The sequence below is a fragment of the Cajanus cajan genome, chromosome 5 (assembly GCF_000230855.2).
Source record: "Cajanus cajan strain Asha chromosome 5, NIPB_CcT2T_4, whole genome shotgun sequence".
Taxonomy (NCBI): Eukaryota; Viridiplantae; Streptophyta; class Magnoliopsida; order Fabales; family Fabaceae; genus Cajanus; species Cajanus cajan.
The window spans coordinates 70,534,707-70,558,368 of record NC_138521.1 but is presented as its reverse complement, the minus strand read 5'-3'; the positions used below and the strand labels follow the sequence as shown (position 1 = coordinate 70,558,368).

Genomic DNA, 23,662 nt, shown 5'->3' with positions numbered 1-23,662 from the left:
CGCAGTATTAACTTTAATTTGAGATTTATACAAAACTTGAACCTCACTCAAGGAATTAATTGCCCGATATAGATAGAATTAATAACTAAATATCATATATACTTACACACCGTGCTTCTTGATACGACATAATGGCAAAAAACAAAGAAAATAAATACAGTACTTGTATGGTGATTCCCTGATCAAATACATATACACATGGAATTTTTAAGTGGAGATAGCTACTTCAAATATCCACTTCACTGCACGTGAAACGGTTTCCTGGGTGTAGTAGATGCTCGGTTTTCCATTGATTGCAATCTCTGTTTGAGATGAAAAACTTCATACTGTACAACATCCAACAAGTCCAATAAAGTTTGGTCAAAACATTATAGCATAATGAACCGGACACAGACAAGTGGAAAACTTTAATTGAATAAATAACACCAAGAAACACCAAACACAACCAGCTTCCCAGACCCCTCAATTCAAACTTTGGCATATAAAACAAAAAAGGTTAAAACAGCTAAAGCCAACCAAATATGTACCTGTAGTTGGAATGCCCTTGCTTTTTCTCCTGTAATAACTCCTCTTGTGGAATGCAACTCCTACAACAAATTTTAATCAGCCAATAATAATAACCATGTATACAAGGATGCAAAAGCTTCCATAAATTAAAGTGTCACGCATGTATGAGTCTGTTTAGATACAAGTTAAAAATACTTTTGAACTTCTGTATTGGAAATAAAAAAGTATTTTGCAATGGAAAAATTCTCAAAAGGACTTCTAAGCTTGTATTCAAACTCTATGTACCTTCTGTGTGTCATCTAGAACAGCCTTCAGGAAGGCCACATCATGCTCAAGCCGTACATTATCAGCATGCACAATGTTTGATAGGTTGTTGGCCTCTTCCTGGGCTAACTCAAGACCAGCCAGCTTCTCTCTCATCAATTCCATCTCCTTCATTGCATCCGCAAATTTCCTCTCCATTTCCTGCCTGCTTTTAAGAACAGATGCCAAGCTTTTCTCTGCAGCTTCTTTGTTCGCCAGGGAAGCTGCCAATTGTCCCTCCAGAATTCCATTTTTCCTTAATAGGGCAGCCACTTTACTTTCATAGTAATGATAGACATTTGAAGTAGACAGTGATCCTGATTTATTGTTTTCAGTAAATGGTACATTATCACTTTCTAGCATGTCATTTTCAAATACAAGATTTTGTTGGATTGGAATTCCAGATGCCAAGGCTTGTTCCTCCATATTGGTCTTGACTCCACAAGTGTTCATCTGTTTACCATTGTCATTTTCGTTTGCTCTGAAATCTGCTGCCTGAAATTTATCACAAATAAAAATTCCATGCTCCATTATTTTTTTGCCATACATGTTAGGATGAGGATTGGAGTAGGAATTATTGCTGATGCATGAGTTGACATTGGACTTTCAAAAATTATAAAATAACATTTCTACACGCAATGAAGGGTTAGGAGGGGCGATAGATGCCAACATCGGAGCAAAAAACCCCACCATAGAAATATGGCACTTTATCTAGCAAACATTAGTTGCACCATAATCAGCTCATTATCAACACTCTAGGCAATTCATGCAAATATGAAATGGAATCGCAATGATATAGATGTTTGTTACAATTTGCACATTACTTCTCACATCTGAATGTTAGAACTACGACTTAATTGTTTTCCCTTAATGCAACAAAGTGAGACTCAAAGGGAACTAGACATAAGAGACTTATTTAGAGGGAGAAAACAGAACCCTGTGAAAGAACATAGGGCATGACATAATCAGAAAAGAAGCTAATTACATAAATGTATTTGCGCGTACGTGTTAGGAATATGTTAACGATGGAGGGTTAATAACATCAGACAATCTTTCTAGCAAGCACATAATATAAACAAATCTCATTCTTTTACACATGCTGAAACAAGATGCAGATAACTCGTTAAAATTTGTCAGGTAAATGCCTAAGGTGAGTCCATCCTGTTTTAAAAACACATTCGAAAAGTATCAAATGCTTTGAGATGTCCAACAATTTTTTATATTAGAACACAACGCTAATAAAATAAATGTTTTACCCAAGGAAAAGAACTTTCATCTGAGCTCTTATCCATCTTGAAATCAGTATTGTATTCTTCATCATGATCAAATTGCTTACGAAGGGAGGTGTTTGAGGGGGGAAAATTGGGATCAACAGCCAGGGATTCTGATAGAGATCTCCTTCCAGAACCATGTTCAATTGCAGAAGCTAGATTTTGTCTAGCAACTGAGTCAACTAAACGTTGGGAACAATCATTAAGCGAAGCCAATCTAGTGGATGATGAATGTTTTTCAAGTAGTACAGATGCTGAACATTTACTGGGAGTTGATTGTCTTCCCAGTGGTAGTTCATTCTTTTCCATTATCAACACCTCCACCTGTTAGGTCAAGAAGAAAAAGGTTACAAGTTCAATAAGAATGAACTCAAATATTAATTTCATACTTTCTATCAAACCTGATTTGATGGCTCTTTTTTGGATCCCCCAAATGCAACGAGAAAGTCCTTTTCCTTGTGCTGCACGAGCACCATGCTGAAACCCTGGTAATTCAACAGATCTTATAAAATGGTTTTAATCAATCATTAAGAAAAAATGGCCATGCACTGCATACCAGAAATATTTTGACCAAAAGTCATATGTGAAGAATGCCAAGGACCTTTGCCGATGAAATAGAATCATCAAATTATTAAAAAATTAATTTGTTATTATTTATTTAATAACCTTTTAATTAAATAATAAAGGACAGTTGCAAAAAATAAGGCCAGTAAGTGAAGGTCTTGTTCCTAACTTCACTGCCCACCACTATCATCTTATTCCCAATGACTTACTGCAAGTGATCAATAGAATCATCGTATCACAAGGCATACCTTGTTTGTAGTGATAGAAGATGGGGGTGAAGTGATTGCCACAGACCATTCATTTTTTATAATATCAAATATCACAGTCTCTCCGTGTCCTGGAATGAAGAAGAAAGAAATTTTAAAAACAAATAGAATAAGTTCATAGTGTGAAATAATGTACAGACCATTGTTTAATGCATAACAGCATAACACTAGAAAAGAAAGGCAAGAGTAACAAGCATGATTAGAGAGTAAAGCACTTCAGATCAATGTATAAATTATTACTCCACAATTGAAACAGCAGAAGTTCAAAACACAAATCAATTGTAGGTTTAATATCATGAACAGATGCTTCTTCCATCATAAAACATACTCTTTTTCCTGCTTCCACCCCCTGTAATATACCATTTAGTACCGCGTAGGATGCCACAACAACCCGCTCTAGGTGATGGATGAAAACCTCGTATCTTTACTCTTGACCATGCCATCTGAAGAAATATATATTTTAATCAAATTATGCGGTCGATGAAGATTTCATCTACACTGTTCTGTGAAGAAATCAAGCAGTTATACTGCACGGTATTGAAATATATTTGAACTTATAGAGCTCACTCACCTTTTCAAAATTAAATGAATATAAATCATTTAATGTCCTGGATTTTGATGATCCTCCAAATATATAAAGAATTTTGTCATCATAAAGAGTAGCTACATGGTTGAGTCTTGGAGAAGGTGCTGTTCCACTGCAAGTAATATAATTTCAAAAGCAACATAACATCAGGGTATTGGGAGATTATGTAGGGATAATCACAACTAAGTCCAACTTTTTCTTTTCAAAATTACTTTCATTTTAACAACTTACAACTTACGTGTAGTCAAGTGGAACCCATGTCAAGGTCTTGAGATCAAATATATGTAGATCATTCAATTTCCTCCTTTTTGCATCCTCACCGCCAAACAATATTAAGATCGAGCCAGCTCTAACAACACTGTGACCACTACGAGCAACCTACCAAGAAGAAATTCTTTGTTCAGTACTAATGTGCCGTTACAGGTTATGTTTCTATCATTTCTCACGATTCCATATATAAATAAAGACGATGCACTAGCAATTTCTATCACTGCATCATTTGCACAGTTATGAGACGAATGTCCTACCGGTATGTTTCCCTTGGCCTCCATGAGTGACCAGCACTCTGTCTCTGTATCAAATGCCCATACTATAAAAGCACCAAAATTATAATCAGAACAATTTCACAACAATAAACAGGACAGAACTAACACATGTAGACAACATGAAATTGAACCTGAAATTCTGTCACTTCCTGGGTCTGTTTTCCCTCCAATGAGGAGTACCTTTTTCCCCCAGGACACCTTGCCAATTTATAATCAAATAAGTGTAAGAGAGACTAGAAAGAAAGCACAAATCATCACCAATTATTATTATAAACTTAAAACAAGAGGCATTTCAACACAAAACACTTGATTACGAAAAGTAATATACAAAAGATACAAAGCTCAAATACAAGAGTATATTGAAGTAGAGAAGTAGCTATGGTACTTTTCTTGTTCCTCATTGTCAAGTTTCTATTAACTACTTTGAACCAAATTACTTATAGATTTTCTTTTTTAATATAGGAAAATAGTGTCTTTTCCTTTTTAAATTCTCCGCTCATATTTCTTTTTATGAACTTTATATTCAAAGTTATAGGGCCCAAATTTTTCATATCATATATAATTAATTTGATGAGGAGCATTCCAAACTCTTAATACTAGTTCGTCCACTTGCATTGTCTGATTAAGGGGTCGTGCGATGAGATCTGATTGATCAAACCAATATTAAGCAGAACATTTGTTGATTGAAGATAGAACTTGCTGATGAATAGTGTGTTTTTGGAGACACAAGGGTGCACTGCAGGAAAGTGATTTGCTCTTTCCACTATTTTGAGGAATTCAATAGTATATTGAGAGATATGTTATTCCATGTCTTTCACAATGAAACAATGCAAAATGTGATAGTGAAGAAAAGAGAAGAGTATTCTCGAGAACACTAAATGGAAAATGATTGATAAGCCACGGTGCTAAGAATATGTTGCTAATAGCACATACGTACCAAACTATGGCCCTTGCATGCTGGAATCTTCAGTGGCAGACTGCTTGGTGACAAGTATAGCTTTGACAACGCAGTGGTCCATGAAAATCTGTCAAAACTCAGCACCTGGCAACAAGAATGAACACCATCCAGTGGTTGAGATGAACTAACAAGCAAGCAATTACTAAATAATATTGATGTTGCTGCTCATAACCTCAGCAACAATCTCCCCCACTTATACCTGCACGTCATCCAACAATCCAGTTCCAGATTCACCGCCAACCACTATCATCTTATTCCCAATGACTGCTGCTGCATGCTACTCACAATTCACAATGAATAACAACACTTCAGTCTTTTTACCTTTACTGACTATATATGAGGATTAGTGAGCAATTCACTTCAGAGAGTAAAGTAAGTAATTGAGGAGAGAATCTATAGTTGATTTGATGTTAACGCACATGCATTAGAGGAGACATATCAACAATTAAAATTACTTATTTTATGATTGGTCACGCATTTTAGGAAGAAAATCCCTATATATGAGTAGTAAATAGTAACCTAAAAGTAATAATAATAGTTGCAGTTGGAGAAAAAGATAGAAAAGCAAAAGAAAAATGAGATTACAGACATTGGATCTAGGAGTGGGTATATCCCCAGCAATAGACAGCACCATCCAGTTCTCTGAGCTGCCAGATGCACAACTACTTATCTCAGTTGAAGGCTGGCAATCACCTTCACCAGAATGGCCACTTGACCCTGCATCTACTTCTCCCTGGAACAACCTTAAAACTTAGGAACACCCCTTTGTTTGAATGAAGATGAAAATGCGTTAAAAATGCAACATTGACTGGTGATATGGCTAAAAGAAATTGTAAGAAAGAAAACGCTACATTGGAGCTTCCACTTCGTTTGGAGTGCCTGACGGGAGTTCTGGTTCCCTGATTGGCCTCAGAAAGCTGCACCTTCAATCTGACACACACACCAATGTTAAGTTAAATGCTTGCAAGTGATGTTAGGAATAGGAAATAAAGTGATTTACCTGCCAAGTTTCATACGGCGACGAGAGAAGCCAAACATGATGAAGCTGAATGCGAGAGAGGAAGAAGAAAGTGGAGAGTAACCCTAGAACTAGAAGGGAAGAAAGGGAAGAAGGTACATTACATTATGACAACATCATCACAAGTCACAACTCGGAAATGAGAGAAAAAGGGTGTTTGAAAACAAGATGGATATGATATCTGTGTTTGTAAGAATGAAGAAGGAAGAAGCATGAAAGTTGAGAAGTGAAGAAGCAAAGAGTAGAGACAGAAGAAACATAAATGAGACAGAGGATGCGCACGTTAGCAAGATGTCAGTGTCTGTGTCCACAAAAGAAGGATTTGGTTGGATACGATACGCCCTACACTACTGTTTACGCTTTCCAAGTTACCGTTGCTTCAGTCACCACGGAAATTAACCCATCCTTTTATTAATTCTTTTTTCTTAAATATTCAAATACTCATTTTTTTTTTAATTTTTATAAAATATATGACTTACTCAAAATAATTTCTTCCTACTTTTTCATGGATAACATTCTTTCAAAATTTTGTATTTTTATAAACTTTTATTATTTAATTTGTATTCTAATAATAATACTTATTTAAAAATTATTATCTATTTTTAAGTAATTTTTGTGTTATATTATCGTACTTTAATTGAAGAAGTTGCTAATAAGTATTATTATTTATGAATAAAATACTCTATAAATTCTCTCCATTAAAAATGTTCTTAAAAACTAAAATAAAATTATAACTCTCACCATTTTTTTTAGATTTATATTTTAAATTACTTAAAATTAATATTAAACTTAACATGTACTACTAATCATTATCATTAGATTAACGAATAAATAGAAAATTTATAATACTTTGTTTATAATTATAACATTTTAAAACTAAATTACACTCTTTAAAGTTAATTAATTTAGATAAGAGTATTAAATTTTTAATAATTTAAATTATTTTTTCATTCAATCATTTTTATCTAATTAATTAATATATATTTTTAAAATATCTATATATCAATTCATCCTTTCTAATTTTAATAAGAGGATATTTATCTAATTAATTTCAAGTATTTATTATTTTTTTGAAAAATTATTTATAAAATAAAAATATTTTTAAATATATATAATTAATAGTCTCAAGCGTGTGGTTCAGCAGTAGGGGTTGATCCACGCTTAAGCAAGGTCAGGGGTTCAAATCCTGCCTTGTGTATGCAACCGCGTTAAATCTTGGGGTCAGCTATCCCACCCTTTGAGGTGCCTCCAACGTAGCGAGGAGATTAACTACTCTAGGAACGAACCAAAAAATATATATATATATAATTAATATAATTAATAATTAGAAGAAAAAAGTCTTATAAAAATGACAAATAAAAAAGAAGAGAGAAGTTTTATACATACAAACAAAGTAGTATAAAAAATATACTAATAATATGAAATGTCATGTTTTTAGTAAAAGTTTTGTTTTTTTTAATTGTCAATTTCAGCGCGAAGTGGGGTCAGTTGTCTCGGGACTTGGTCGATGAGGAAAAGCATAGACCGTATCACACGTCAGTGTTTGCTTTATGGGCCCCACAGAAAGTAAAAGGACAAAAGCAGACCCTCTATTCAGTTCTTTTTTTTTTTTCAAGTTTAAACATTATTTCCTTTTTTAATAAAAATTAATTACCACAAATTATTTTATACCATCAATACATACTTATTTTTTAAGAGAATCCTTTTATTTTATTATAAGCATATAATTTAAAATGTATTTTAACAACATTAAAATATTTAAAAATAATTTTACCAAATTTAAACGATAATATAGAACCGTGATAAATGTCTACATGGGTGTTCTATGATTAGAGCTGCCATCATTTGAAAACGTCGAGTATCGCAGGTGTCCTTTCCTTTATCACTTTGTTTGGATATACGTAAAAAATATATATTTATTTAGAATGGAAAATAAGACGGAGATTGGGGGGAGGAGGTCACTTTTTTTTGCTGTTTTATTAAAATTAAAGTGTTTTGTAATAAAAAAAATGTGAAAAAAATATAGTAAAAGAATTAATGAGTGGAATGTCTTATGTCATCATTATTAAAAGAAAAATAATAGATGTTCTAAAAATTATTTCGAATTATTAAAAAATTAATTTAAATTATAAAATATTAAATTAAATAATTATTTTATAATAAATTTATTAAAAAGATATTAATATTTTAATATTTCGAAGGATATAACAATCCTCTTACTAAATTATAATTAGGTGTTTGTTGTATGAGGAGAATTTTATCTTATAAAACTTTCAAATCATAACGCTATTATGAATGGAATGAAATGAAATGAAATTTCCATACTATTATTTAAGTATTTTATAATGGAATTAAGTGAAGTTTCTGTTTTATTATTTAGGTTGTGAACTAAACTTTGAGGACTTGATAAATAACCAGTTATTTTCATTTCAAGTCATCTTAACTGGACAGAGGAAAAATAAAGTTAATAAGTTAAATAATTTAATTTGTGCACACTAGCGAGCGTAAAGGTTTCTCTCCATACTTATCGTATTATATATCGTCTTGTAATTAAAAACTAATCATTTTATAATAATTTGTTTAAAATTTATATTTAGCATGTTTTCTATATAATTAATAGTGTATATTTTCTTCACAAATAATATATGAACATTAAACTGTAAATTAGATACTTGTCCAACTACATCCAGGTATCTTGATGATTTTCTTTCCTTCCATATCCATTCTAAACTTCTTGGCATCATGCCATTTTCCAACAGTAGCATATATGCTAGAAAGAAGAGAACAATAACCAGTTGTATCATTCTCCAGCTTAATGCAATGCTGGACAGCTATTTCCCCAAGTTCCACATTATTGTGTAATCTGCATGCATGAAGCAGAGCTCCCCAAACACCACCATTTGGTTGCATTGGCATATTTATTACAAGTTTATATGCTTCATCCAGATATCCTGCCCTCCCCAATAGATCAACCATGATTCCATAATGATCCATTGAAGGCACCAGTCCATAGTTCTTCATGGAGTTAAAGCACTGATAACCTTTTTCAACCATACCAGCATGATTATAAGCAGTTAGGAGTCCAGTGTAGGTTACTAAGTTAGGACCAATGCATTTAGCAAGCATCTGTTCGAATAACTTGATTGCATCATATGCCTTTCCATTAATTCCACAGCCATAGATCATTGCAGAATACGCAACCAAATCTTTCTTTCTCAGGCTATGGAATAGCTCATATGCCTTGTCAATGCTTCCACATTTTGCATACAAGTCTATTAAAGCAGTAGCCAAATGATCATCCAATACAATTCCGAAGTCTTTCATTCGTGACTCAATGCTATACCAGTGTTCCAGATCCCCCAATTGTGAACAAGATGATATAACACTAGTCAAAGTCATCTTATCTGGATGTACATTGATATCTGGTTTAAGCATATCATTGAATAGCTCAAGGGCTTCATTGGGTTTGCTATTTTGAGCATAACAAGCTATCATAGCATTATATGTGAGCAAATCTTTGTGATCCATCTGGTCAAATAGTTTACGAGCAGAGTCAACATCCCCACTCTGTGAATACCCAGCAATCATTGTTATCCAAGAGACACAGTTTCGCCTCGGCATTGCATCGAAAAATTCTCTTGCCGACACTATGCTTCCACAATCAATGAAGCCAGTAATCATTGCATTCCAGGAGGCCAGGTTTCTCTCTGGCATTTGTCGAAACAAAGTACATGCCTGATCCATATTTCCTGTTTTAGCATATCCAGAGATCATAGAGTTCCAAGATATGACATCTTTCCCAGGAATCTCGTAAAAAAAATCTCGAGACTCATCCAAGTTACCAGCTTTTACATAGCCAGACAACAAAGAATTCCAGGAAACCACACTTTTCTCAGCCATTTCATCAAACACCTTCCGAGCAGTTGCCATGTCACCCATTTTTGAGTACAAATCTAGAAGGGAAGTTTGTACATAAACACAGGTATTAAACCCAAACACATGAACTTGCCCATGAATTGACACACCACCCAACATGTTCTGAATCCTAGCACATGACTTGAGAGCAGAGGATATAGCATGTGAAGTTGGACACAAGCTCATCCTGTGCATTTGAACATAGAGAGAAACGGCTTCAGTGAATAGACCCTTTTGAGAGAAGAATCGAATTACACAACCCCACGAGAAAGAATCAGGATTATGTAAATGGTGAAGCATCAAGTAGGCATAGTGTGCCATGGTTCTGTAATTAGTGACATCCCAGAGAAGCATGTGATGGATTAAAAGGGGTTGAAGACGGGTAAGACCATTGATCAATATGTGGGCATGGATTTGCTTTGCCTGCTTCACAGTTGAACATTTTTTCATCAACGTAATCAATTTTGTAACTACCATTTAAGCTTTCTTGGGTTTTCTATAAAAAAGGAAACTTTTAACCACTCAACCCAAGCAAAACCTGACATAGTGGATCTTCTTCCTCAGCATTTCCTTTCACTATTACTTGCCAACAACATTGATGCTGAACACCGACACAAACACCAATTAGTCCCGATTATTGGGATTTTACAGTTATCACTAACAAGTAGGCCAAGTGACATCAAGGCGGACTTAACCATATCCTAAATTTCATTCCTTATGTCTTCATAACAACCTTCATAGTTGACACCCTCTAGCTGAAACATATCCATTTACCGTGTACATCTCTGTTTTTATTTTTACAATTAAGGGGAAAAAAAAAAGTTAAAATAACAATGTCAGGTAATATAATCACTAAAGCACAATGCCAGTCAGGGGACATCAAATATCTTGTGGGTTCCAACTTATAACTAATTTGTTACTGTGTATTTGAGATTTGCAGACCTTTCTCAAGCACTGCAAACAGGAAATAACAGTTTTTTTTTTCTATAGGAAGATTGTATCAGGCAACATCTCGGCATCTAGATGCTCCCCTTCTATCCTTCCAATAACAGCACCAAACGTTCTTTACTCGTTTAGAACATTGAAAACTTGTGTAAAAAACTAATTTCACTACCACATGCAAGTTAAAATCAAAGAGCCAAAAAAAATAGTAGGAAAAACAAACACATTAGACATAGATGTAAATATTATATAAATGGTATATCAACAGAATGAAAGTTCACCAGAGAAGGGCGTGAATATAGCTATAGTAAGGTCCTTTGAAGATCAAAGCATGGAAACAATCATGTCTAATGACTCTGAACAAGTTGGGAGATTGAAGCATACGAAGCAGCTTCGATTTGTTTTTGAATAATGTGGCTCAAGTGGAATCTGAGAAACCGTAGTTTCTGAAAAGTGCAACAACAGTCAGGATTTTTGAGGTTCCGTAAAAGATTGTTGAGGGAATGAGAGGTTGGGTGGGAAGTGGGAACCCTTTGAAATGAAAGTGGTGGTGAAATTCTTATAATTACGGGGCCTGTGCGGTACAACTACAAGGGTTTGGAATTCGATTATTTAACCATCAAGTGAATGGAGGGAACTTGGAACGAAACTTAACCCTAATTTCTGAAGCTCAAGTCACATTGCATGCCTCCGATATCAAAAAGAATAATTTAATTGATAATGAGCCGATGCTCAATAAATTAAGAGTATAAAAAATTATCGACTAACGTTTTAAAATGTAATTTTTTAATAATTATGACAAATAAATAAATATATATTATAATTATGAAACATTTTAAAATATTTTTTTTTTATAATTATGAAAAATATTTTCTTTTATAATTATGACCAAAATAAGACTTCCTCGATTTCTTATGTATACAACGTAGGATTCTCAAAACTTTATTAAAATAAATATGTTGTATTTAAATAATTTAAGGCTTGACTTTGACTTGATATTTCTTACGAATTTTCTTTTTTAAGTTTGATTTGTTCTTTTTAAAACCTTAGTTTGTTGACTTAAAAATCTATTTTCTATTAGTTTTTGAAAGAGTAGGAGGAATTCTTAAATTAGTTAATCAACTAGTAAATTAAAAGAAAAAAAAATTATACAAAACAATTAAAAACATGAAAATTAAAAAAATACTCGGGATGAGATGGGGAAAAATATGTAAATTATACTTTATAAAAGTTTAGCTTAACTTGTTTATAAGATATATGTTTATTTTTAAAATATAATGACTTTGACTATAATTAATTTAAATAATTTAAATTATAATATTAATTAAATAATAAAGTGAGATTATATAACTTATTAAAAAAATTGAATTATTGGACATCACTTAGCAGTTAGCATAGATAACAAAGCAATATCGTACTTTATATCCAATCATCAAAAAGCATTTGGCTATAGTTTAGGATCGAACTTAGAACCAATGGCTACTACTACATACACACTATTTTATGATGTTTTTTACAGTTAACATGCCAAAAAACACAACTAATTCCACAATTAATAATTCAAACATATGAGCGGTGTTACATCCTGTGAGGAATCCTAAGTTGAAATGTATCTGAGACAGCACTTTTATGTTAGCAAGCTCATGATCAGTATCATTCTTCCTCTGGCTCTTCTTCCTCCTGGAGAAGATTTTCTCTGTTGTCATGAGCCCAGAAACCACGCACATCTATGAGCATGCTGGCTACAGTTCCACCCTGTTTGCAGGACAGTAGGTCTGCCAATGTTATCTTGAGTGGATCTGCTGGCTTAACCATATCCCAGATTTCATCTCTTACATCTTCAATACAAAGTTCATAGTTGCCACCCTCTATCCATTTATGGTGTACATCTCTGTTTATTTCACAAGAAAGGGGTCTGTGAGTGAAAAGCTAAACTGACAATGTCAAATTACATAACCATCAAATCACATTGCCAGTTACGGGACATCAAAAATCTCCGGGATTCCATCTTACAACTATTTTGTCACTGTCTATTCGAGACCTACAGTACTTGCTCAAGCGCTGTAAGCAGGAAACAACAGTTTTTCTCTATAGGAAGATTGTATCAGGCAGCATCTTTTCATTTAGATGCTCCCCTTCTATTCTTCCCATGACAGAAATAAACATTAGTTACTTGTTTAGAACATTGAAAATTTATTGTAAAAAAAAAAAAAAACTAATATCAATACCACATGCATGTTAAAATCAAAGAGCCCAAGAAAAATAGTGAAGAAAAAGACTATAGAAAAAGATTTTGGTAAATACTTAATAAATACTAGTATAGCAACATAATGACAATTTACCTGAAAAGGGAATGAATATCAGCTGTAGTGAGGTAACCCCTCCCTTGAAGATCAAGGCACCGAAATAAGTATGTCAATCCTTCTGGGGTGTCTTTATTTTCTAAAGCCAGAACAAAGTCCAAGAAACTCTCGAAATCCATCTCCCGGGCATTCCCACCACCACTCTTTCCACGACGAACGTGTTCATCATATACTACAGGAAGTGCATTTATTTACAAAAGGCAATTAGTATTGAATTATCATTGACAGTCAAGTCACACGTTGCTAAACTAGCCCAAGAAGATGTTACAATCCAGCAGTAAAAGACAATAGCACAGTAAATTAGAGAACAAGGGCATCAAACACAGCTATTGTTACCAATAGGTGGAAATTGAAGGAAGCCGGAATTTGGAGTTCAGAATATGTAAATAGATGTTCGTGCCAAAATTTACACCATAACTGAATAGGGTATTATGGTAATAATCTCTACCTCTCTCAATAAAAATATCAGTCAGAGTCCCATCTGCATATTCTCGCAGCTCCTGCTTGCTTAATGTCCCATTTGTATCTTTATCAAGGGCAAGAAACATGTCTGCAGAAAAATTAAGAATAAACATAAACACAAATTGACAGGAAATAGTTTCAGGTCTAATTATATTTATAATTTCAATTTATCATGAAATCTAGTCCTGTCAACATACGAGTTTAATGAGAAATTTACATAGTAAGAATTTGATAAAATAAAAAAAAAGTTCCTTAACACTATGCCAAACGTATTACAAACAGGCAAAGATGGAGTAGAATGGACCAGAAGCATCTGGTAAATGAGTCTGAATCCTAAAACTACACAGGAAACCCACCACATATACGTTGAGCAGAAGTCAAAGAGAACCAATTTTCGGCTTGCTCTGTGTCTGTGACTTCTTCTTCACTTTCCTGAAATATACAAACAATATACTCAAATAGAGTTTCAAACTTGTATGGAGTTAGAACAAAATATTGTTCACAGTTATTATTAAACAAAGCAAATGAATCATGTGAGGTAATGCATTAAAGGATCAGCGCCAGAAGGTCCATGACAATAGGAACCAAAGGAAAGGGGGAGAACTGAATACTTTGGTGTTTGGTTCTAAAGATATAAAGAGAAGTTCTTAAACAATCTACCTGGTGAAGCTCCATGAGTTCCTGGAGACAATTACTAAGCAGCACTTTCTTGATGCAAGCTTTTCCTATAAGAAAAAATATATATTATCTAGATTTTGATAGTACTAGAGATTAGTAGTAGTAAATTATTTGCAACACAACATCAAATTGAATATTCATGAAGGGAACTAATCAAACTACAAAATCTAGTGCTTATATCCTTTAGTTACAACCCTTAATGACCTGTAATTTATAGTGGTATTCAAGAAACTAATTTGTAATACACGAGCCCGTCACTGTTGCAGTAGATGTAAAATTAAACAATGTCTCAAAAATATTGAATAAGCAACACATAGGGTGGCAGCACCAATATTAGTTATTAATTAGATTCAATAATAAACCCATCAAAGCCATCTTCGACATGTTTTATGGTGCAAAAGATTGGTGGCAAATGATTTGGGATTATAATCTAAGCATCAATAGCCTTTATTTGATGAAACCCCGTGGCAGAGACAAGACATTCTGCGGGGAAATATCTGGGAAGCTTGTGTTTCATCAAGGTTTCCTTTTTCTCATCTGTATTAGCAAATGTAAGATTCTGACTAGATGCAAAATGTTGACTAGAAGCTTCATCAATGGGATTTTCTCAGTGAAATTAAGTTCAATGATTTATTGCTGCCAAGGATATAATATAATAGCTTTCTGGGGTCAACAGTTAACTTCAACAATTGCTAAACAGCATCCCATATTTGAACCATCTATTACAAGATGAATATTGAAAATAACAGGATTGTTGTGAGTAACTATTTACAAACTCCAATGAAAATATTGAAGGGGACTACTTTACATATATTCTGTACTAAATTTCTATCGGTTTTTTCTTTTATTCATAGAACATATTGGAAAGCAGCTATATGGATATGCCCCCATTGGTTTTCCCTCAATAAATTTTTATTTTCTTATTTTAAAATTAGAAAAGCATATCTTTTGTAACCATACAGAAGTCCAAACAGAGAAAATTCAACCATGAAGCAGCATCTAAAAGATATCAGTCATGCAAACCTCTTCTATGAGGATCACAAAAGAAGAAGAATTTGTGTGCAGCAATTCGACAATACATTTGAACAAAGGCTGCGGGCATATCACGTAACTGTGCCAAGTTGGGTATAAGACCTCGTATATAGGCCTCCATTTCCTGAAGATCAAAGTCAAAAATAATAATAACAATTAGCAACAACAAATGAAGGTTAACTTAAAATAATAATATTTGAGCTTATTAAATAAACCACCCTAGAGGTTAGAATTCTCAAATACTTAATATGGCTAAAAAAGGAATTTATTCACTGTATAAAATTAAGGTCAGAATGTAAGAATTATATGCATGTCAATATAAAATGAAATGTGTGATACCACTCCATGAACATGGTTGAACTGTGAAATGCTACTGTTTGAGGAAAAGAGCATATAGAAAATTGAACCAAAGAAATGACTATTTTCAATATAAGAAAAAATATGCATATATGATATATGTACAGCAAAAAAAATAAATAGATGAGAAACCAAACTGATTGTTCAATTTTAAATAATTGGAAGCATAATAGCATTAAGAATTCATACATGTGGCTGAAGGAAACCATCAGAATCCTCATCAAGCTCACTCATATCAATTCTTGCCTGTGTAAGTGATACCTGCACAACCATAATCAGTACTCAGTAGCCGTCATGAACATTAGATAGATTCATCAGGTTCAAGGTGCATGCACACAACATAAAATAAATTTTAATGAAGAAACAAAAGCGGATGCATGTATACTGAAGTATTTTCAGAAGAATTAAACAGCAATGCCAATGAAACAGTAAACACTAGCAGATGACCTACCGTTCGCATCACATAAAGGTAAAAGGGTAGAATGGCAATTCTTCCCTGCTCATCTTTCTCAAACTTCATAAAGTTTGAAGGACTAAAAAACCGCCGGCATTTAGGACCTATTTGTTCTGTACATACAGAGGCAATGTGGCAAAAGTCTTCATAATTCATCTGTAAGAAACAAATTGAAGTATGCATCAGGATTGTTGTAAAAGTGGAGTATGGAGCTAAAATAGCCAAGCATTTAAAAAAAAAAAAGCATGATTCGTAATAAACAATGTTATAGTAATTTTGAGATTATCTGTGGAAATCTTGGCCAAATTATAAATTAGATGAACAACATGAATCACCCATAACAGGAAAAAATAATTTTGATAGACAAAATAGACATAGGTAGAGTATGTTTATATCATCACTAAGAAACAAATAAGAATGCCTCAGAAAAAATCCATAATGGCACACATATCAAACTCCAATAGAAGGATATGCAGAGTGCAAGTCAAATTTCACTTGTTGGAATAATTTCTGATCATGAAAATTATATAAGGATCAAATGACAATTGAGGAACTGTCAAAACCCATAAGCATGGATGGTTATTGAGGATGTGATGTAACAAGCTATTATGTTTGCATGAACACAAGAGTTCAGGAATTCAACTTTGTTTAAGACCAAGGTAGATTGGTTAAGTTAATCCCATCAAGTTCTCATAACTTTTGTAGTGGATTTAAAAGATTCGTCATATTTTTAGGCAAATCCAGTTGAATATTTCATAAAATTTGGAAATATGGAGAAGCAAAACACAAATGTGAAAATGGCAGACCTTTTCTGCACCAGTAGCATCATCAATCACGCAGTTCTCCCTTAAGCACACCCACATTGCATCCAAATCATCAGCATTCAGCAAAAGATCTGATTGTTTCTGTTCAACACACCATGAATGTTACTAATTGAGAAAATATCAAGTGTTTAGGAAAACATAACCAACACAGAGTTAAGCCAGAAAAAGATACCCTTAGGAAGCGATACTTCGCCAATCTCTGGACTCTATGACTGATTGATCCATCTTCAGGTTTCTGAACAAAGAAGAGACATATCAATGCTTGAACCACAGATGGAGGTTCTTACATAAATGCCAAAGAAACCCAAATCTAAAGTCCAAACATCTACAAACCATCCTATATAATCTGTAAAGATTGAAAAAATAACCTTACAAAGTAATACAACAAGTATGAATCTGCCTGCTCTAAATAACAACAGGGCAAAAGTAAATGACAGATATCTTATCAATTTGAATTAAATCCTTAAAATAGTCAATCTGCAAGTGGCTGCTATTGTAATTCACGCGACAGACACTTAAACTAATCACAACAAACATATCCATAAAGGTGCACATCTTAAAAAAAAAAAAAATTAATACACAAGCATGTCTTCAAGAGTCCAGCATCACTAATAAAGTATAAGAACGCAATAATTGTACCGGCTCGAGACGTGCATAAAATACGCAACAAAAATGAGTAGAAATAAGCATCGCTTTGTTTCTTTATTTCACATGCCTTTTTGTAGAAACTCGGAATTGTACCACCTTCGGCGCTTTTCTTCTGCTTTTCTTTAAAAATGTCGAGCAAAATTCTTTTCGTCTCAAGCTCTGCGAAATTAGGGTTTGGGATTGGGAGACAGCGCATCGCATTGAGAAATAAATAGAGCACTCAAATTAACGATTAAAGGATTCCTGAGACAATAGACGATGAATAATGAGGAAGGTGTGCGAATACGAACCCATCAAGGCTTCGGATCCGAGACCGGCGCCGGATCCGATGAAACGGCGAAGATTGCGGACCCAGAGCATGGAGGAGGCCGGGGGAATTTTCCTCTGAGGGGCGTCATGGGCTTCGCCGTCGCTGGAGCCGCTGTACATGGCGAACTGAACCCGTCGGAGAGGATCTGAATCAAACTTGTGTTTCTACTTTTGCTTTTGCTTTTGCTTTTGCTTTCACCCTAACAACATTAACATTAACATTAACATTAACTCACACTCACTCACTCACCTATGCTATTGCTATGCACCTTTCATTTCATCTCATCCATCACTCCATCCGTTTTAAGTTTTAACCCCCACCCCACTACTTCCTCTTTTCCCATCCCAAACTAATTTTTCTACTTTTTTTCTTCTTCATTTTAAAACCAATATTTACCATAATGTTAAAAAGTTAAGGGGTAGTTACTCATACCTCACAACTTAAATCATTTATTCTAACTTTTCACTAATCATTATTAATATATTTTAGTTTAAGTGGTAATAAACTTGAATTTGTTAACTATAAATTTTATATTATTTTTTATAATTATGTTATTAATACTTTAAAAGACCGAATTTAATATTAGTTATACTAAAAGTTTGTTGATAATTAAAAAACTTGATTTGAACTTGGAAAAATCAATTGTGGTTGGAAAGAAAATTTCCTTGAAAATTATCTAACCAAAATCTCATCAAGTATTAGTCGTGTGTTATACTTATAACATATTATAATATAATAATTTAAAAATTATTATAAATTTAAATATTTGTATACGCTAAGATTCTTATTTAAAATAGGTGATATATTAAGGTGTACAGTGTACACTGTCATTTAATTTTAATTACAATTTTGTAATAAAGTTAACTTTTATAATAAATAAATAAGCATACAATAATAATAATAATAATAATAATATATTATCAATTGATAGTATAAAATTATTTTATGGTATAATCATTAAACTTTTCTTACTATAATTTTTTTAGTTAATTTGGTTTTTTATATTCTTTTTTTTTTACTTTATAGTGATCTTTGGACATAATTTACAACAATGATATTAATATTTTATCGACTTTATTATATTTTAATTTAAATTATTATTATGGAGATGCTATTACTTTGAAAATTAAATTAGATTTTTATTTAAAATTATAATTATTATTTTAAATTTAATTTAAGTTACGTTAACTATTAATTATTATTGTATGTTTGTTATTATTATTTTCATATTCAAATTAAATCTTGTTTTATTGATATTTTAAGTTGTAATAAACTTTATTGACTTTAAAATCTCATTTAAATATAAATATATTACTATTTTAAAAATAAGTAAAATTAAATATTATCTTATATAATTAATTCATTCAAAAATAACAAAAAAAATATTTTAATTTTACATAATTAAATAATTATATATAAAAATAATTATTACAATAATTGAAATCTTAATTCCTTATCTTTAATGATATGTTATTTTAGCTTAAAAAATTTAATTTACTATTGATTACGTTTATCAAGCTATATAAAGTTATTCAGACTTAATTAATAGGTTAAAAACCTCTTTTGGTCCCTGATAATATTTTTTTTTCAATTTAGTCTCACTTTAATTTTAGGTCTCAATTTGGTCTTCAATAATTTAAATAATTGTAATTTGGGACTTCTGTCCAAATGATTTAAACGGGGTTAATTCCTGCTGACGTGGATGTCAGGTGGATGCCACGTAGATGCATAGGTGGATGCCAAATGTCATGAATACACCTGGAAAAAGAACGGCCCGTTCTGAAACCAGAACGGCCCGTTCTGCATGCACATGTTATGTGTTAATTTTGCAACTGAAATGGGCCGTTCCAAATGCAAATTTAACACAACATGAGTGCAGTAGAACGGGTCGTTCTGAAACCAGAACGGGTTGTTCTGCTGTTAGAACGGGACGTTCTGAATTCAGAACGGCCCGTTCCAGAACGCCAACTTCATGTTTTTTATTATATTTTTTTTATTATATCTATATTAATAAAAATATAATAAATAAAAAATACAATAAATTAATATTTATTTATGAATAAAATTATAAAAAAAATCAAATAAGATAAAATCTTCCAAAATCCTTCTTTGATTTGAACTTATCCAGTTCAAAATCTTGACTAAAATGCCGCAATATGATTCAAAAATTGAAAATAAAAAATCATAATATATCATAAATTCAAAGACAGAAACATGGTTCAGAAACTGAAAACAAAAATTCAGAACATAACATATACTAAAAAAGTTCAAAGAAATTATTGAGAAAGGAAATCATCTGGGTAACGCTGAAGGGAAACCCTAAACCACAAAAATTCAAGTTGTACCTCCTCAAGAACAGGTTGTTATTGTTCGGGTACATCGTCAATGACTTTAAGGGGAAACACCGTTTCATTTCATCATTGACTGTATAGTGTCAATTTGGTAGTAAGTGATTCACTCCAGTTTGACTAACAACGAAATAAAATTTGTTACCATTGTCCTTAGTGATACACTGCATCGTCCTTAATGATACACTATAGCCCAAATGTTTAGCAATTGAAGTTATCAATCCCCATTAACAATATTACCAAATCTAGTGTTTGAAATGCTTTGTATTTTGATTTTTTTTCACGAAATTCTGGAACCAGAACGACCCGTTCTAGTTACACTGTTGGTGTGTTAATTTTGCATCTGGAACGGCCCGTTCCAGGTACAAAATTTACACACCAATAGTGTAACCAGAACGGGCCGTTCTGGTTTCAGAACGAGCCGTTCTGGTTTTAGAACGGGTCGTTCTGGTTCCAGGTGTATTCAAGCATTTTGGGATCCACTTACGTGGCATCCACTTGACATCCACGTCAGCAGGAATTAACTCTGTTTAAATCATTTAGACGGAAATCCCAAATTGCAATGATATAAATTATTGAGGACCAAATTGAGACTTAAAATTAAATTTAAACTAAATTAAAACAAAAAAATATTATAAAGGACCAAAAGAGGTTTTTAACCTAATTAATATAATGTCAAGTCCGACTTTGCATGAATAAATCTATATAAAATTATTGAAACTTAATCAGTATTCTCAAGTCAAAACTTTTGTTACATTCAATTTAAACATAATTATCTTTCATAAAAGAAATATATGTGGCTTTAAAAACTTATTATTATTTAATTGTAAAAATATTTTATTTTAATTGCTGCTCATGCTATACTTTTTATTTCTCCTTTATATATATATATATATATATATATATATAGGTAAATTTTTTCTTTTTGTATATCAAGATTAAATAGTTAAATTTTTAGTAATACCTAAGTTTGGGTGACGTGAGAAAAACATGTGATAATGAGCGAGGGAAATTTATCGAAAGGGGTATTTTGCAAAAAATTCTGAAAAGGGTATTTCTAAAAAAATCATAATTTCTATTTAAAAAAGAATTCATGCTTAATATCATGACTTTTATTATTTTTATTTTTAAAAAAATTAAAAAGTCGTGCTTTTAAACACAATTTGTTTGTTTTGTTTTTTTTTTTTACGTTAAAATATTTTTTTACATAGTTTTTGTTTAAAAAGAAATTGTGTTTTAAAACAATTTATATTTTAAAATAAAATAGAAGCTGTGACACGACTTTCACTATTTAGAATCTTTTATAATCTAGATAAAATTAAATAAAAATAATAAACAAATAAATAAATATAAATTAAAATTTTAAAAATAAAAAAAAATAAATAAATAAATTATTTATTAAAAAAAATTAAAAAATTAAAAAAAATTAAAAAAAAAACTAGTTGATATATGGAAGTAAACAAGAGGGCTTTCAATGTTGACCAAAGGCCTATAATCAAATATCCTAACTTTAGTCTAATTTTAAGCCTCTAGCAATATCAAGTGATAGACCCGCAAAATGACTATTTATGCCGTGAATACATTGTGGCTTTAATCGAATCGACAATAAAGACCTACTTTATGATATCTAAATGACCTTACTATTTTTACTTAGTCAAGAATACCTTGTTTTATTCAATATTCCTTTTGAATAACTCATATATATGCATGTAGTCCTTTACTGTGATTATTTTATATACATTTGTCGCCTATACATAATAAAACATGAAGGAACATACTTTTATATTATTCAATTTTATTTTGAATATCTCAAATGGAGGCTTGGTATCAATAATGCTTATTGGAATAAGTTTGAAGGTTGGTATCAGTATGGATGAAAATTAACAAATAAATGAATGAAGAAATGATTGTCAGCGGATAAAACAAAGAAATGAACGGAGTTGTCATTCTTATGTCATTTTTATAAATCTTTCTAAAAATCTTTTTCTCACTTTTTTTTGTAACACGTGAAAAATAAACAAAGCAAAACGAAAACTAAAGGGAACTAGAATCAATCTCCACTACGTGTCTTGCTTAATAAAAAATATTAAATCAAAAAACAAAAATATATTTAATGTTTTAAATTTTTTGCATTTAATATTTATCATATAAAGCAAGTAAAAAATATAAGTTGGAAGGTTTAATGTTTTGAACATGTTTAAAGCATTTAATATTTATCATATGAAAATAGTAGAAGTGCCATCTCATTAAGGTATTTACCAAAAAGGTTTGGGCAAAAAGGGCATATAGGGTTTGGGAGATCAAGAGAGAAGAGGAACATGCAAATTATGAAATTCTAGGGTTTATGTTATGATGCCTCACTTTTAGTAATGCAATGCTTATTTCATTTTGAGGGTTAGTATGGAAAATGGAGGGAAAAGGAAGGTTTTTAGAAAGAACATGTGGGAAAAGGAAACGAAGAAGGGAGAAGAGAGAAAGTGAAGTGATGAGACAAATCTAAGACTAGAGGAGTTAACAAAAATGAAGTGATATTTGTTGATAGAGATAATGAAGAAATCATTCTCATGTATTTTTATAAATTTTTCTTAAAATCTTTGTCTTAATGAAAATAGTAAATAAAAATTAATATATTGAATGTTTTAAAATATTTAATGCATTTAATATTTATCGCAAAAGGATTTAGCGGTCTAAAAATATTTACAGCATTTAATATTATTTATCACATAAATAAAGTAGAAAAAGGAATAGGAATGATTTTGAAATATTTTTGTTCGGATAGTTGATGTACGGTATGAGAATGTAGATTGTTTGCAGAAATCACAAATGTAACCAATTTAGAGTGTGTTTTCTATAGTAGACTAAATTTAGTGATAGTGCAGTGGCTAACCTTAAACGCATCCCATGGAACTCTTTTTAATTCTACAATCGCCCAGATTTGGATTTCTTTCGTATTGTCTAACATAGTTCCCACCACTCACACTTCTGACATTCGCATGCCATAAACCTACATTCTTTAAGACAGTTACTGTTAAGTCTTTGGGCTTTCGTGCTTTAATCACAACCCTGCTGTGAGCTAGAATCCCACCCCATGGAGAGGTACCTGATTGTTCATCTCACGCATCTGGAGGAGCAGTTATCTGCCCAACACCAAGCTATATAAAATGAAAGTTTAAATGACTCTTTTTACAAGTTTACGATCCATCAACACCAAGCAAACCCTAACTCATTCCCATATATGGTCTACTCTAGAAGAATTTGTAGCACATATTCCTGGGAGCAGACGTGTTTTCTTGTAGGAAGAGAACCCTATT

At 32.1% G+C, this 23,662-nt stretch overlaps 3 protein-coding genes and 2 non-coding genes across 5 annotated transcripts; all 5 read right to left on the bottom strand.

The window, feature by feature from the left end:
- Positions 1–43: 43 nt before the first annotated feature.
- On the bottom strand, positions 44–6,296 carry LOC109809161 (Galactose oxidase/kelch repeat superfamily protein). The gene is made up of 16 exons (XM_020372397.3): positions 6,001–6,296; positions 5,852–5,930; positions 5,590–5,733; positions 5,200–5,277; positions 4,980–5,084; positions 4,174–4,240; positions 4,025–4,086; positions 3,736–3,875; positions 3,483–3,609; positions 3,240–3,354; positions 2,894–2,982; positions 2,483–2,566; positions 2,067–2,405; positions 793–1,305; positions 528–587; positions 44–326 (listed from the first exon to the last, which is right to left on the bottom strand). The coding sequence occupies exons 1-16, from the start codon at positions 6,036–6,038 to the stop codon at positions 240–242; spliced, it is 2,127 nt and encodes a 708-aa protein (XP_020227986.1). The 5' UTR covers positions 6,039–6,296; the 3' UTR covers positions 44–239.
- Positions 6,297–8,582: 2,286 nt separating this feature from the next.
- LOC109808819 (Tetratricopeptide repeat (TPR)-like superfamily protein) lies at positions 8,583–11,650 on the bottom strand. The gene is made up of 2 exons (XM_020371970.3): positions 11,157–11,650; positions 8,583–10,718 (listed from the first exon to the last, which is right to left on the bottom strand). The coding sequence occupies exon 2, from the start codon at positions 10,408–10,410 to the stop codon at positions 8,683–8,685; it is 1,728 nt and encodes a 575-aa protein (XP_020227559.1). The 5' UTR covers positions 10,411–10,718; positions 11,157–11,650; the 3' UTR covers positions 8,583–8,682.
- LOC114916596 (small nucleolar RNA snoR104) lies at positions 10,845–10,965 on the bottom strand. Its single transcript, XR_003805153.1, has one exon. It is a non-coding gene; the product is annotated as a small nucleolar RNA snoR104 (small nucleolar RNA).
- Positions 11,651–12,270: 620 nt separating the features above from the next.
- On the bottom strand, positions 12,271–18,314 carry FASS (tonneau 2 (TON2)). The gene is made up of 12 exons (XM_020372038.3): positions 17,984–18,314; positions 17,761–17,852; positions 17,218–17,280; positions 17,028–17,126; positions 16,219–16,377; positions 15,957–16,028; positions 15,402–15,534; positions 14,361–14,425; positions 14,057–14,132; positions 13,687–13,788; positions 13,218–13,410; positions 12,271–12,766 (listed from the first exon to the last, which is right to left on the bottom strand). Exons 1-12 carry the CDS (start codon positions 18,120–18,122, stop codon positions 12,529–12,531), a joined length of 1,431 nt encoding a protein of 476 aa, XP_020227627.2. The 5' UTR covers positions 18,123–18,314; the 3' UTR covers positions 12,271–12,528.
- LOC114916595 (small nucleolar RNA snoR104) lies at positions 12,894–13,011 on the bottom strand. Its single transcript, XR_003805152.1, has one exon. It is a non-coding gene; the product is annotated as a small nucleolar RNA snoR104 (small nucleolar RNA).
- Positions 18,315–23,662: the final 5,348 nt, after the last annotated feature.

Excerpts from the sequence above, each read along its gene's own strand:
- LOC109809161 (XM_020372397.3), bottom strand. The coding sequence starts at position 6,038 with ATGTTTGGCTTCTCTCGTCGCCGTATGAAACTTGGCAG. Across the intron at positions 5,085-5,199 it reads GATTGTTGGATGACGTGCAG|GTGCTGAGTTTTGACAGATT; the intron begins GTATAAGTGGGG and ends TCTTGTTGCCAG. Across the intron at positions 3,610-3,735 it reads TGGGTTCCACTTGACTACAC|TGGAACAGCACCTTCTCCAA; the intron begins GTAAGTTGTAAG and ends TATTACTTGCAG.
- LOC109808819 (XM_020371970.3), bottom strand. The coding sequence starts at position 10,410 with ATGGTAGTTACAAAATTGATTACGTTGATGAAAAAATGTTCAACTGTG.
- FASS (XM_020372038.3), bottom strand. The coding sequence starts at position 18,122 with ATGTACAGCGGCTCCAGCGACGGCGAAGCCCATGACGCCCCTCAGAGG. Across the intron at positions 17,127-17,217 it reads CGAAGTATCGCTTCCTAAGG|AAACAATCAGATCTTTTGCT; the intron begins GTATCTTTTTCT and ends TGTGTTGAACAG. Across the intron at positions 14,426-15,401 it reads TTGTGATCCTCATAGAAGAG|GAAAAGCTTGCATCAAGAAA; the intron begins GTTTGCATGACT and ends TTTTTCTTATAG.